Source organism: Pelophylax lessonae (genome assembly GCF_965119305.1).
Source record: "Pelophylax lessonae genome assembly, chromosome: 7".
Taxonomy (NCBI): domain Eukaryota; kingdom Metazoa; phylum Chordata; class Amphibia; order Anura; family Ranidae; genus Pelophylax; species Pelophylax lessonae.
Genome location: NC_138774.1, coordinates 282,033,758 through 282,046,257, shown reverse-complemented (window position 1 = coordinate 282,046,257; position 12,500 = coordinate 282,033,758). Strand labels below are relative to the sequence as shown.

The 12,500-nt window shown below is 43.9% G+C and overlaps 1 protein-coding gene across 1 annotated transcript in view; it reads left to right on the top strand.

Moving 5' to 3' along the window:
- Positions 1-12,500, top strand: part of CLCN5 (chloride voltage-gated channel 5) — an 86,536-nt gene that overhangs the window by 47,624 nt on the left and 26,412 nt on the right. Inside the window, 3 exon segments of the mRNA XM_082264244.1 lie at positions 3,808-3,907; positions 5,403-5,590; positions 8,066-8,188. Coding sequence (XP_082120370.1) covers positions 3,808-3,907; positions 5,403-5,590; positions 8,066-8,188 — 411 coding nt within the window.

Here is a 12,500-nt window from a genome sequence, read left to right as displayed (position 1 = left end):
GGTGAGCTCCAGTTGTTCCTGGTTGAGCTCCATATTACCTGGTTGGCTACGTTTAGCCTTTGGGGAGTTACGTTCTTTTTTGCGTTGTCTTCCCACCCCTTATGAAAATACTTCTCAATGGTCTAAGAAGATATGAAGCTGCGACTGTCGATGAACGATAGAGAAAACTGGATTTTTGTACTTACTGTAAAACGGAAAATTTCCTATGAAATATTTACCGTAATTTTCCTTTCCTGATGGACTACATGGCAGCATACGTATGGGTTAACCCTGCCTCCACTTCTCCCCTATAGGACCCCACCCCCATAAATCTTTGCACTGAGCCAGAGGCTGCGTTCCATAAATAGCCTACTCATGACTCTGGGTGGGAACTCCTGCTGCCATGGAGTCCATCAGGAAAGGAAAATTACAGTAAGTATTTGATAGGAAATTTTCCGTTTTCCTGACAGACTCCATGGCAGCATACATATGGGAGATAACTTGCCATACACACCCGGGTGGGCAATTGCAGAACCAAAGAAAAGGGTTTAATTGACACTGTCCACCGCCACAGAATTTGTAAACCAAAAATTAACAGAAGATAAAGAGGCCGGCTCTACACAATAATGAGCCATAAATGTATTGATCGGGGACCACAAGGTCATCCTACTAATTACATTGGGAACCACATGCTGCAAAGCTGCCCAGGATGTGGGCACACTCCTGGTCAAGCGAGCGGTCACCATCCCCAAAGGAGCCAAGCCCTTAGCTCTGTGAGCCTGTCGGATGGCCCAGACAATCCATGCGACAATCGTCCTAGATGAGGCACATTTTCCTTTGTCTTTTCCGTAAAAAAGGATGAACAGGTTTCTGAAGCCTAAAGGAAGTTCTAGATTGTAGATATCATTTCACAATATCTGAGAGATTCCTAGAACCAAAGGAAGGCACTGCTGAGAGTCAAACTTGGGATTCCCTATTTACTAGACATGCGCTTTAACCAACTAAGCCACAGGGCGACCTCTCCAACGTTTAAAGGACGAAAGTTAGTACCCCAAAGGTTGGCAGAACAATTTCTTGGTACCCATGAAAGACTGATGTACCCATGAGAATTGAGTCAACATAGGTAAAAGCTGCTCGAACGTTAAGAAAAGTTCTCCATGACCAGTAAATCAACCTCTGAGGCTTTTTATGCCGACGTGATAGCCAAGAGAAAGGCAAACATGACAGAGAGGCCTTTAACGGAGACAGTCCTAGAACACTCCACTCCAATTCCCGAGAAAGAGTTGAGAATAAGATTCCATTTGGAAAACCTCCGCTTACTCTGAGTTTTGAACCTAGTTGCTCCCTTGACAAAATGTTGGACAGGAAAGATGCCTCAATCTGGAAACACCTGTGAAGGCTGATAAAGCTGACACTTGTACTTTGAAGTAGCTGATCGATGGAGCCAGATCTAAATCCGACTGGAGGAAGCCCAGAATATTTAGAACTTCTAGATCAGTACATGATCTGTCAGCAGCAGACCTATATTGCACAGACTTTGACCAGATTCTCCCGTAAACTTTGTTTGTGTTCACTCTCCTATTCAAGAGAAAGAGAAAGATGACTCTGGGGGAGCAGCTGAGGATCTCCAATCTCAAGAACCAGACCATCCGATGTAACTGGGCTGGACATGGATGTAGAAACGCACCCAGTGACAGAAGGTCTGGCATGATGAGAAGGGGCACTGGGTTCCGGTAGCTGAACAGTGCTAGCAAAGGGAACCGTGGCCTTATTGGCCAATAAGGCATCACTGCCACTAACTCCACAACTTCTGTTTTAGGGTTTTCGTAGAAACCCGAGGATGACCAGGACTTGAAGAAACGCACAGGACCCGCTGTATTTCCAATGATCCGTCAGGCCATCTGCGCCTGAAAAACCTCCACATGTAGAGACCATTCCTTGTTGCCCAACTGGGACTCTGGAAAGAAAGTCTGTTAGAATAATTTCATTTCATTTCCATCAAATGATGTGACATCTTTCCTTCCTAAAACAGTACCCAGTCCATACCAGTATAGATCCTAACACAGTACCCAGTCCATACCAGTATAGATCCTAACACATTACCCAGTCCATACCAGTATAGATCTTAACACATTACCCAGTCCATACCAGTATAGATCCTAACACATTACCCAGTCCATACCAGTATAGATCCTAACACATTACCCAGTCCATACCAGTATAGATCCTAACACATTACCCCAGGGGTGTCCAAACTATGGCCCTCCAGCTGTTCAGGAACTTCAATTCCCGTTATGTCTGTGAATGTCAGATATTTACAATGCATCATGGGAATTGTAGTTCCTGAACAGCTGGAGGACCATAGTTTGGACACCCCTGCATTACCCAGTCCATACCAGTAGAGATCATAACACATTACCCAGCCCATACCAGTATAGATCCTAACACCTTACCCAGCCCATACCAGTATAGATCCTAATGCATTACCCAATCCATACCAGTATAGATCCCAACACATTACCCAGTCCATGCCAGTATAAATCCTAACATATTACCAAGTCCATATCAGTATAGATCCTAACACATAACCCAGTCCATACCAGTTTGGATCCTAACACATTACCCAGTCTATACCAGTATAGATCATAACACATTACCCAGTGCATACCAGTATAGATCCTAACACATTACCCAGCCCATACCAGTATAGATCCTAACACCTTACCCAGCCCATACCAGTATAGATCCTAACACATTACCCAGTCCATGCCAGTATAAATCCTAACACATTACCCAGTCCATACCAGTATAAATCCTAACATATTACCAAGTCCATATCAGTATAGATCCTAACACCTTACCAAGTCCATACCAGTATAGATCCTAACACATTACCCAGTCCATACCAGTATAGATCCTAACACATTACCCAGTCCATACCAGTATAGATCCTAACACATTACCCAGTCCATACCAGTATAGATCCTAACACATTACCCAGTCCATACCAGTATAGATCCTAACACATTACCCAGTCCATACCAGTATAGATCCTAACACATTACCCAGTCCATACCAGTATAGATCCTAACACATTACCCAGTCCATACCAGTATAGATCCTAACACATTACCCAGTCCATACCAGTATAGATCCTAACACATTACCCAGTCCATACCAGTATAGATCCTAACACATTACCCAGTCCATACCAGTATAGATCCTAACACATTACCCAGTCCATACCAGTATAGATCCTAACACATTACCCAGTCCATACCAGTATAGATCCTAACACATTACCCAGTCCATACCAGTATAGATCCTAACACATTACCCCAGGGGTGTCCAAACTATGGCACTCCAGCTGTTCAGGAACTTCAATTCCCGTTATGTCTGTGAATGTCAGATATTTACAATGCATCATGGGAATTGTAGTTCCTGAACAGCTGGAGGACCATAGTTTGGACACCCCTGCATTTTCCCAGTCCATACCAGTAGAGATCATAACACATTACCCAGTCCATACCAGTATAGATCCTAACACATTACCCAGTCCATACCAGTATAGATCCTAACACATTACCCAGTCCATACCAGTAAAGATATCCAGCATGAGATTTTTCCCCATTGAGATCTGATGTGTTTTCAAAGAGTTCCTTTCATTTTTTTGAGCAGTGTAATCTAATTTTCAGAGAAACTGAAATTTGGTGTGTGTGTGTATATATATATATATATATATATATATATATATATATATATATATATATATACTGTATGTAAAATTCTAATGTAGCCAGTAATGACCTGTAACACTTTCTTTCACAGATCCTAAGCAAGAGTAAAGAATCCACATGGGCACTTTTGCACAGTGTTAGTGATGCTTTCTCGGGATGGATGTTAATGCTGCTGATCGGTTTGTTTGCAGGTAAAGGAATTGTCCCCGATAGATTCAGAACCGTTTGGATGGATGTAAAGGATCACCTTATAAAACATGGTTCACAGTAATATCCGCGCTATGGAGAGAACAATCTATTTCTAGATTTCCTAAAGATGGCTGCTGCCTACCTCTAAAATATAGACCAATGGTCAATATTAGATAAATGTGGGGATAATGAGGTACCTGGCGCTGCCCTAATATAATTATAATTACAGGTACTATATCATATATGTGGGGTTAGTTCATATATATATACATACATAAGGTGCAGTGTATTTATTGGTTTATACACTGCACCTTATGTATGTATATATATATATATGAACTAACCCCACATATATAATATAGTACCCGTAATTATAATTATATTAGGGCAGCGCCAGGTACCTCATTATCCCCACCTTATAAAACAACCCATTCAGGTTGAAAAACAAATGAAAGGCAAAACATTAATAGATTATAAATACCTTCTTTTTTTTTTTTTCTCTCCCTTTTTTTATACGTGATTACATTCCCTCTGTTCTCAGCAGCATAAGAGCTGGGGGGAGGAGAAGCAGCAGCACACTGGACTTCCCAGTGAATGGGTGTGCGAAGGCAGGGGGCCATGTCAGGACAAGTCTGATCATTGGAGGAGAGCAGGCCGAATTCCCAAAACAGCTAGAGAACTGACCACACTGTGTTCTTGTGCTTGGCGTGGTCAGTTTTTAATTGGAAAGCAAAGGGACTGGCAGGAACACCAGAGATTTCACACAATACAGAGAGAACAGGATACTTTCTCATACAAGTACATGGTACAGCAGCAGGTATATATCAGGAATATGAAATGTTGGGTTTTCATATTCTTTGGTGTCAAGAAAACTTGTCAGAAGTGACTCATGCATATAAGAGAGGAACGAAGCAGTGGACAGATATGACACTTAGCGCTCTGGATTGAGATAGGTATACTGCGGCAGGGCAGCCGCCCTGTGCCACGGCACGTACCTAGTGCGTGATCTGACACTTCTGGGTCTGGGGCGCACCACCGGTGCCCCACTCCCGGTGTGATTATACACAGCGGGAACCCAGCAGCGGGTACCGCGGGCTCGATGTCTGCTGGCACCCTCCGATTACACAGGACACAGGCAAAACCTCAATCTGCCAATGTAAACAAAGGAAAATTGTCATTCTGTCAGAAGTAAAGGCACAGATCCTGTGTTTCTGCCAAGCAGGAACACAGGTCTTTGCCTTCCCCTAGGTAAAAGCACCTCCCCCATAGTGGGTACAGCGTTGCATGACAGCGCAATTGTCAGTTAAAGTAATGCAGTGTTTGGCTTGGTCAAAGGGGGGTAAACCTTCCGGAGGTCAAGTGGGTAAGTGACATCGCTGTTTAGTGTTAGCGGTTTGGGATAAATAGATGTAAATTGCGGAAGTCTTTCTCTTACACATTCATACATATGAATATGAGAGAAGTGATTGTCACCAGTATGATCTGCTTTGATTTCAGGTTCCTTAGCTGGTCTGATTGACATTTCCTCACATTGGATGACGGACCTGAAGGAGGGGATTTGTGTCTCCGGCTTCTGGTTTAACCATGAGCAGTGCTGCTGGAAATCTGTGAATGTGGAATTCGCAGACAGGAATAACTGTCCGGAATGGAGAAGTTGGTCTGAGTTAATCCTTGGAGGGTCAGAGGTGAGAGCTTAGAATGATCTTTGAATTGTATCCTGGATGCTGGGAATTGGCATGCACTGCTCTGAGCAGAGAGCGGTGACTATTAGAGGGGAGAACTGAGCAATCAGCGGTGTTTGACCCCTCAGCTCTCAGGGGAAGAGCCTGTGGGGGAACAATTGCAGCTGGGTATCTGTTTCCCCCAGGAGCCTGCATTCACTGTATCTGATTCCCCCAGGAGTCTTCATTCACTATATCTGGTTCCCCCAGGAGTCTTCATTCACTATATCTGGTCCCCCCAGGAGCCTGCATTCACTGTATCTGGTTCACCCAGGAGCCTGCATTCACTGTATCTGGTTCCCCCAGGAGCCTGCAATCACAATATCTGGTCTCCCCAGTAGCCTGCAGTCACTATATCTGGTCTCCCCAGGAGCCTGCATTCACTGTATCTGGTTCCCCCAGGAGTCTTCATTCACTATATCTGGTCCCCCCAGGAGCCTGCATTCACTGTATCTGGTTCCCCCAGGAGCCTGCAATCACAATATCTGGTCTCCCCAGTAGCCTGCAGTCACTATATCTGGTCTCCCCAGGAGCCTGCAGTCACTATATCTGGTCTCCCCAGGAGCCTGCAGTCACTATATCTGGTCTCCCCAGGAGCCTGCAGTCACTATATCTGGTCTCCCCAGGAGCCTGCATTCACTATATCTGATCTCCCCAGGAGCCTGCATTCACTATATCTGATCTCCACAGGAGCCTGCATGCACTGTATCTGGTTCCCCCAGGAGCCTGCATTCACTATATCTGGTCTCCCCAGGAGCCTGCAGTCACTATATCTGGTCTCCCCAGGAGCCTGCATTCACTATATCTGATCTCCCCAGGAGCCTGCATGCACTGTATCTGGTCTCCCCAGGAGCCTGCAGTCACTGTATCTGGTCTCCCCAGGAGCCTGCAGTCACTATATCTGGTCTCCCCAGGAGCCTGCATTCACTATATCTGATCTCCCCAGGAGCCTGCAGTCACTATATCTGGTCTCCCCAGGAGCCTGCATTCACTATATCTGATCTCCCCAAGAGCCTGCATTCACTATATCTGGTCTCCCCAGGAGCCTGCATTCACTATATCTGGTCTCCCCAGGAGCCTGCATTCACTATATCTGGTCTCCCCAGGAGCCTGCATTCACTATATCTGGTCTCCCCAGGAGCCTGCATTCACTATATCTGATCTCCCCAGGAGCCTGCATTCACTATATCTGATCTCCCCAGGAGCCTGCAGACACTGTATCTGGTCTCCCACAGTACACAGAACATGGGAATTCAATTATTTTAGTAAATATAAACTGCTAAATACTTTTTCTCATCAGCAGTATATAGCAGTCTTGTGACTTATATCACTTTCTGGTTAAAGCTTGTAGGAAGCGTTTTTCATTTTCCTCTGATTGTTCCATGAGGCTGCAGGACCCCTGACCCTCTGTCTGGTCAATGCTGATTGGCCCTGTGCTAATCACGTGCACCTTTCCTAGAAAAACAACTCTCTAGCAATACACAAAAGCTGAGCATGGGCAGAGTGCCCCCAAGGCTCTGTTCTAAATAGATTGGGGACAGTGGAAGAAGGGGAGGATCTGTGCATACAGGATCAAGCAGCCTTTCTACACAATGCAGAGGATTAACCCCTTAGGTTCCACAGTGATTATAACGAGCTTGCTTTATAGCATATATTGCATATACAGACTCATTTTACTGTTGTGGGTTTAGTAACCCTTTTTAGAGACCAATATATTTTTTTATTTGAATTTGCAAAAAAGTAAAAGAACAGTGAACATCAAACAGAGTATATAATATAAAAACAAAAAGGGGGGGGGTGCAGTCCCCACTGTAGAACAAAGATACAGTATAAGGTAGGGTTATCATGGTAGTACATAGGAAAGAACAATGCAAAACGAGGGTTAGTAACACTTTTAGGCTAAGTTTGCAACCTTGCAGCGCCTCTGAAAACAATCTGTGTTCAGGTTGCTTTTCAGAGGCGCCTGTCAGGCGGTGAAGCGGTAATATGATGCCTCCTTACTGCCTGTTTTAACCCCTAAAAAATGCTGCACCAGCAGAGCACAACTGCATGCATTGCACACAGTTGGGGCATGTGCCCATTCGCTTGAGTGGGTGGCATTTTGCAGCAGTAGTACCCACCAAAAGCAACAGGCAATATCGCTTTTGACTTGGGACAAAGCAAAGCGTCGCGACCATGACATGTGATAACTTGCATCCGCTGCCCTTGCAGCCTAAAGGATGGATGGCCCCTAAAAACAAAGCCCCTCCCCCCCCAACTGCACATATAAAACAAGCAGAGGTGTCTCACTACTTTTTTTACTTTTTTATATATATATATATATATATATATATATAACAGTATACATTCTTTACACTCTTCGGTCATTTTTTTGGCGGTGACATGTCTCCTGCATTCATTTGCTGTCTAATTATCTTTTTTTTTTTTTGATGTTTGCAGGGGGCGTTTCCTTACATCTTGAATTATGTCATGTACATTCTATGGGCTCTCCTATTCGCCTTCCTTGCTGTCCTGTTGGTCCGCAACTTTGCACCATATGCCTGCGGTTCCGGTATCCCCGAGGTAGGTCAAACTCTGAAGTTATGCTGTTGTTTTTGGGTGTCTCCCCCCCCTTTCTAGTTGATTTTCTCATAGAGGGAAATAAGAGTTGCAGGGTGGATATAAATTCATTGATTTTTTTTTTTTTTTGTTTTTTATTTAAATCTGATTTGTTTTTAAATTTTTATCAAATTTATTTTTAATAAAATGATTTGGAATAAAAATCTATCTAAACATCATTTTCTGTTTAGGATACATTATTAATTTAGTTTATTCAGCATGAAATGGAGCTTAGTTATGTAGCATGAGGCTGTATATTCTGCAGTATTTACATTTTTGGTAAACTCATTCAATTAATCCAGAGATAAACATGCACTGCATTGATGCACTCAAACAATTTCACAGTACCCATGAGATCAAACAAAGTTCAGGAATATTCCTTTATCCCATTGTTTTGTAAATCTATGTACACTACAAACTGTATGATTATATCGGTTCTGATATCGCTGTTTTACTAACCTGACAGCTTATTATTCTAAATAGGAAATCTTCATTTTGATTGCAAATATTAACCACTTAAGCCCCGGAAGATTTTACCCCCTTCCTGACCAGGGCCTATTTTGCGATTCGGCACTGCGTGATTTTAACGGACAATTGCGCGGTCGTGCGACGCTGTACCTAAACAAATTTGATGTCCTTTCTTTCCCACAAACAGAGCTTTCTTTTGGTGGTATTTGATCACCTGTGCGATTTTTTGATCATGCGCTATAAACAAAAAAGAGCGTAATTTTGCAAAAATAACAATATTTTTCACATTTTTTTTATATGAAATTCCCCCCAAAAAAATGTAAAAATCAAACTTTTTTAACATTTTCGGCCAATTTGTTTTATGCTACATATGTTTGGTAAAATAAATCGCAAAAAGCGTATTTTGATTGGTCTGCGCAAAAGTTATCGCGTTTTACTAACTAAGGGAAAGATTTTTGTCATTTTTGTTGTTTTTTTTTTTTAACGAGTAATGGCGATCTGCGATTTTTTTTTTTGCGGGACTGCGACATTGCGGCGGACAGATCGGACCCTTGGCTGACATTTTTGACACTTTTGGGCTTACCAGTGACATTACTGCAGTAATCAGTGCTATACATATGCACTGTTACTGTAAAAATGACACTGGCAGTGAAGGGGTTAACTTTTTTGAGAGGGAGGGGTTAAGTGTGTCCCTAGGGGCGTGATTCTAACTGTGATTGGCTGTGGCTTGATGTGTAAGAACAGTGATCAAGGGTCCTACATAGTAGAACCGTATGATCACCATTCTTACACAGGGGAGAATGACAGACGGCTTTGTTTACATTAGCCGCCTGCTGTTCTCCCGATGTAACGGACGATCCCGAGTGCCCGGCGGACATCGGGGGCGCGCCTCCAGGGGCCCGCGCTTGCTCCCTAGACCCTCACAGGCTAGTGACGTAGCCCTACGACGCTTTGCCTGTGAGGGGCTGACCGCCGCAGTAAATAGTCGTGCGGCGGTCGGCAATCGGTTAAAGATTCTATCTACCAGCAAGAATGAGTCCTTACATTTAAAGAGCACCTGTCATTTCAGATCCATCATGGCAGCTCCTGTTAGAGGGCATCCACTCACCTGCTGCCGCCACGTCCCTCACCTTATTGTGTCACTGCCGCATCACCAGCCGTCCCATTAAAGTGAATGGGGTCTGTCGGTGAGTCAACAGCGGGTCAGAGGAGAAGCCGCTGCGGGACAGAGATGCTCTTTAAAAATTATGATTTATATTGAGTTGATTCAATTCAAGCTTTTTTACTAGTGATATAAATCGACTTGATTTAAATCAGTTGAACAATATAATAGCGCACACATACACAAAAAAAAGTTGCTTTCAAATCTTGCAAGTCTAGTTAAAAACACCCGCTCTTATAAAGTAAATATGGGGATTTAGTCCCACCATATGGCCATATTGTGCCTAAGCCCACCACTACGTCAAAGTACCCCATTTTCAGTGGGTCCTACGCTATTCGTAGAAAAAATCCCACTTCTCAGAACCATAGGGCATACTCACTCCTTGCATGGGAGAAGTTTGCTAGCTGCAGATTCCTCTGCTAAAACTGCAATAAAAGGACCCCTCCTGTAACTACTCACAGGTCAAATCCACCCTGAAGAGTTATCATGTTTGCAGATCTTAGAGTTGAAGCACAGACATCCTTCCATCAGAGAGAAAACAATTTGGGTGCTCTGACCATTTAGATCCCTTGCACACTGGGGCGTCTTGTTGCTGTGCGTCTCTCCCGGGGGTTTTAGTGCACCTGGGAGGGACAGGCGCAGCATTCAGCCCCACTGCAGGCAGCCTGTTGAAGTCTATTGCAGGCTGCAGTTGGTGGTAGTGCTACCAAAACTTAGGACCCTGTCCAGTCAGGTACAGAGATCTGCAATGCAGAAGAGCTGTGTTCCTGAACCTCAAACCTGGACAGACGGGGTTCTAAATGTCCTTACCACACTGTCTCTTTTTCTCCCCTTGCTGACCGTATAACATAGATCTATGGTGGCAAGGTGGCCCTGCTGCGCCAGATACCTAGTATGTGATCTGGCACTTCCGGTGTTCTATCAGATTGTGTAACGGAAGTGACGTACTGACCAAAAAATACTTACTGCGCATGATATAGGGTCTAGGATTAAAAATACAATTTCAGTCTTTGCAGATGACTCCAAGCTTTGCAGTGGTATAACTTCTTTACAGGATGTCTCCAACTTACAATCTGACCTCAATGCACTGTTTCATTGGGCAACTATGTGGCAAATGAAGTTTAATGTTGATAAAGTTATGCACTTGGGGGCTAAGAATATGCATGCATCATACATACTAGGGGGAGAAGAACTGCGGGAATCCATAGCGGAGAGGGATCTGGGTCAGTGATGGTGAACCTTGGCATCCCAGATGTTTTGGAAGTGCATTTCCCATGATGCTCAACTACACTGCAGAGTGCATAAGCATCATGGGAAATGTAGTTCCAAAACATCTGGGGTGCCAAGGTTCACCATCACTGCCCTAGGTGTTCTGGTAGATCATAAGCTTAATAATAGCATGCAATGCCAAGCTGCGGTTTCCAAAGCAAGCAAAGTCCTTTCTTGTATTAGGAGAGGTATGGACTCCAAGGAGAGAGAGATATCATTTTGCCCCTGTACAAATCATTAGTAAGATCTCATCTGAATATGCAGTTCAGTTTTGGGCACCAGTTCTCAAAAAGGATATCCAGAACTGGAGAAAGTGCAGAGAAGGGCAACCAAACTGATAAGAGGCATGGAGGAGCTCAGCTATGAGGAGAGATTAGAGGAACTGAATTTATTCTCTCTTGAGAAGAGGAGATTATGGGGGATATGATCAACATGTATAAATACATAAGGGGTCCATATAGTGAAACTTGGTGTTGAGTTATTCAATTTAAGGATAGCACAGAGGGCAAGGGGGCACTCTTTACGTTTAGAAGAAAAGCGATTTTGTATCCAAATATGGAAATGTTTCTTCACAGTAAGAGCTGTGAAAATGGTTCTGGCTAGCTCACTAGAATACTTTAAAAAAGCCTGGATTCTTTCCTAGGTGTACATAATATAACTGGGTACTAATATTTATAGGTAAAGTTGATCCAGGTAATATCCGATTGCCTCTCGGGGGATCAGGAAGGAATTTTTCCTCTGCTGTAGCAAATTGGATCATGCTTTGCTGGGGTTTTTTTTCGCCTTCCTCTGGATCAACTGCGGGTATAAGATTGTGTATATGGGATTGTGCGGGTTGTACCCACATGGCCTCCGCCACCTTTCTACTGCTGGCTTCCAGCTTCTTTCAAATTGTAACATGAAAACAGCATCACAGATGTCAATTTACTTTATTTATATACACTCACTTTATTGCTAAAATTACTCTGACATTCAAGACGTAGCTGGGTGTACTAAGATGTCCGCATGGGTGTTCTATCAGATTACAGGTACCTGTCACGGAACGCATAGCGCATGCGCAGTAAGTGTTTTTTGTCGGAACGTCACTTCTGTTACACAATCTGATGGGTAGCGGTGATCTGACAGAACAGCGGGAAGGGGGTGCGCGCGCCGCCGGTGAACCAGCTTTGCTGTGATTTTTACACGCTTATGCCAATCGTCCAGAACACACACAGGACAGGACTCTGCCTATGTAAACAAGGGGTGAAAGCAAGGGGAGCTAGTTTAGGACAAAGCCAGGTTCGAGACCCGCTTGTAGGTGATAGGATAGGCTAAGGCGAGCCGGCAGAATCGGACCACCTATTTCCCTAAGTATATCGCAAAGGAGGAGGATCAGGT